General features: G+C 29.2%; 1 protein-coding gene across 1 annotated transcript; it reads left to right on the forward strand.

The window, feature by feature from the left end:
• The first annotated feature begins 803 nt into the window (after positions 1 to 803).
• On the forward strand, positions 804 to 3,496 carry LOC108573088 (ATP-binding cassette sub-family B member 8, mitochondrial). Its single transcript, XM_017935453.1, is given in 9 exon segments — positions 804 to 845; positions 920 to 1,261; positions 1,331 to 1,498; positions 1,604 to 2,290; positions 2,380 to 2,603; positions 2,688 to 2,862; positions 2,939 to 3,117; positions 3,204 to 3,351; positions 3,416 to 3,496. Coding segments are annotated over 9 exon segments (2,046 nt in total).
• Positions 3,497 to 3,628: the final 132 nt, after the last annotated feature.

The raw sequence follows: 3,628 nt of genomic DNA on the forward strand, positions 1-3,628 counted from the left end.
TGAATTATGTTTTATATAAACCAAGCAGAATTTCCCGCACAAACTATATTCTGTATAACATACCTTGAAAACTTTTTGTCATACAAACAATATGAAAGCTACATTCTTAATAAAACTTATATTAAACATACACTATTTTTTTAAATCTTTATATTTGCTTTATTTCCCTTGTTTTGATACTCTAATCACTTTATAAGTAACATATTCATACTAAAAATTTACTTCATAGCATGTTGGTATTACAAAGTTTTCGAACATATCAAAATTATTTCGTTAAAAACAAGCTTTAAAGACTACCTTACTTGTAGTTTCCTGTTAAACGAATCATCTTCGATGTAATTCTAAGATAGCTTAATTGAGAGTACATATATACAGCTTCATTTCCTATAAAAATTAATTTTTACTTTTGATTTAACGTTTCTCTGTCATCACTTTCACTTTATTCATATCAATATTTTTACCAACTGTTCTGCTACAAACCTGTGAAAAGAGACTATAAAAATTAACGGCACAGTAAGTGCTATCTAGCGATAAATCGCGGAAACATGATTACCGTGTATCCTTTCACATGGCGCTTTCCTTAGCATAATATTATGAATTAACATAACCTTGCTCAATGTCATTTTTTAGTTTGTTGATATATTAGACATTAATGACGTTTCTAACAATTATTAAAAATAAATGATAGAAGTAATTTATTATATTAAAATGATACATATATGTCGTATACGTTGTAAAAAGTAATTCAAACATTCACGTAACTTTACATAACCGAATAACGAGTAAAATATTATTTTACGAAAATGTCTATATTACGGATAGTGTTATTTAGGCCACAAATTAATTCAAGGTACTGTTCAGTAATAAATTATATAATGAATCATAAAATATGAAATTTATGCTAAATGTATGCAAATAATATAATTTTTGTTATAGGGATTCATTGTTATTACTCGTTTCTAAACAAAGAAACAGACTATTCAATATAACAAAAAGAAAATTTAATAGTAGCATTAAAGAACATGCAACAAATAATACTAATAAATTAAAAATTTTACCATCTATTTTAAAATTTGGTTTAGGTAGTGTAGGTGGTATAGCAATAACATGTTTAATAAAATCACAGAGCTCAGCTGTAGAAGGTAAAGCATTGAAAGTTTCGGAAAATATTAAACAAGATGATACAGAATTAACATTTAAGTGGAAAAAGTTCTTTGAATATTTATATCCATACCTTTTGCAATTATTAATAGCTCTATCAGTAAGTATTTATATATTACATGTGTATGAAAATCTTGCTTCACCTATATGCTCTGTTTATAATGTTTAGAGTGCAATGGTTGTTGCTGTACTAAACATTTGGATACCACAGAAGGTGGGAAATGTTATAAATGTATTGACAAAAATTTTATCAAGTAAAGAACATAATGCTGTGAAAAATGTGCTATCGCAACTTACAGAGCCTGCATTTGCATTAGCACGTATGTATGTTGCACAAGTATGTAATTGTTGACTTGCCAAATAAATAATATTTCTTTATTTTATATACAAAATAATTTAAATAGAAAAGAAAGATCTAGTTTTAAAGAAATCTATTTTTCAGGCACTTTTTACATTTGCATATATTTATATGCTTTCACATGTGGGTGAAAGAATAGCAATGAATTTAAGACAGGATTTATTTAAATCAATCATAATGCAAGATATTGCATTCTTTGATAAAAACCGTAGTGGTGAAATAGTAAGTCGTTTAACCAGTGATATTCAAGATTTTAAAAGTACCTTTAAAATATGTATATCACAAGGCTTAAGAAGTACCACACAAATTATTGGATGTATAGTTTCTGTAATGGGGATTTCGCCACAATTGACTGCCGCTGTAACGTTATCTTTACCTACCATAATTCTTATTGGTACATTGCTTGGAAGAAGCTTAAGAAAATTATCTATAGAGGCACAGAATCAACTTGCTAAATCCACAGCTGTATGTGAAGAAGCCATACAGAATATCAGAACGGTAGTGTCATGTTCAATATTGATAACAAGATTTTTTTAAAAGTTAGGTTTTGGAATTGGTTTGTTCCAAGGAGGAACAAATATATTTCTTAATGGTATTTTACTTTGTACCCTATATTTCGGTGGACATTTACTGTCTACTGGACAATTATCGCCAGGGGAATTAATGGCATTTTTAATGGCCACACAAACGATACAAAAATCTTTATCACAATTGTCACTATTATTTGGATCATATGTTAAGGGTATTAGTGCTGGCGCTCGAGTTTTTGAGGTATTCACGCAATTCGATACATTAATGTCGTACATTTAAAAATCTTTTTTATATAATATTATTTAGTGTAAAATAATTAATTATTACAGTACCTGGAAATGCCACCATCACCAATGATGGTTAGCGGAGAAATTATTACAGATCAATCCCTTGCGGGAAATATAACATTTAAAGACGTGAAGTTTAGTTATCCAACTAGACCAGAACACGTAATTTTAAAGAATTTTAACTTACACATTCCTGCAGGTAAAACAGTAGCTATTGTTGGTGCCAGTGGTAACGGTAAATCGACGATAGCTGCTTTATTAGAAAGGTACTTCTATAATCGAAAATTTAATATCTTTTTGCGTAAATTTCTGTCACGTACTTTATTTGTAAATGATATAAAATATTTTAGATTTTACGACGTTAATAATGGTTCAATTACAATTGACGGTAAAGATTTAAAATCGCTTAACGCTAGTTACCTCCGAGGTAACGTTTTAGGATATATAGACCAAGAACCTATCTTATTTGCTACTAATATTATGGAAAATATACGGTATGGAAAACCAGATGCTACAAATGAAGACGTGAGTACTCGTTACGTTTAACACTTATTATAATTATAACGGTAATGTAGTGAAATATATAATTTAATATAATAAGGTCATTGAAGCCGCTAAAGAAGCAAATGCTCATGAGTTTATCATGAAATTCTCGAGTAACTACAATACGCAAGTAGGTGAAAGGGGAGCGCAACTTTCTGGTGGACAAAAGCAACGTATTGCGATCGCAAGAGCTTTACTTAAAAGACCATCTATTTTAATTTTGGACGAAGCTACGAGGTAGGAATTATATGAGAAGAAAAAAATATATGTCGACAATTTGAATGCTTAAACTTATTTTTGTAATTTTATATAATTACTTTCAGTGCATTAGATTATGAAAGTGAAAGAATTGTGCAAAATGCTCTAGATGACGTTACTCAAGGAAGAACAGTTTTGGTAATTGCCCACAGATTAAGCACGATTAAAAATGCTGATATCATCGTTGTATTACAGCGAGGAGTAATCGCAGAAGTATGTATTCAAATGAAAAATTCCACATATTGATCAAAAATGAAATATTATACTTTGTTTTTAGATGGGTACTCATACAGAACTGATTAAAAAGAAAGGTTTATATTATACTTTAGTAAATGAACAAGATAAAGAGAACGTGTAATGTTAGTGGAATATTGAAACATAGTACAATTATTGAAACACTATTTATTTCATAATAATAGTAATTTTCGGGAAGTTCGGGAGTTCAGTGGACTACCTCAGGTTCTAACATATATGTGTGTGTGTATATAGG

This window comes from Habropoda laboriosa, unplaced genomic scaffold, assembly GCF_001263275.1.
Source record: "Habropoda laboriosa isolate 0110345459 unplaced genomic scaffold, ASM126327v1 scaffold89, whole genome shotgun sequence".
NCBI lineage: Eukaryota > Metazoa > Arthropoda > Insecta > Hymenoptera > Apidae > Habropoda > Habropoda laboriosa.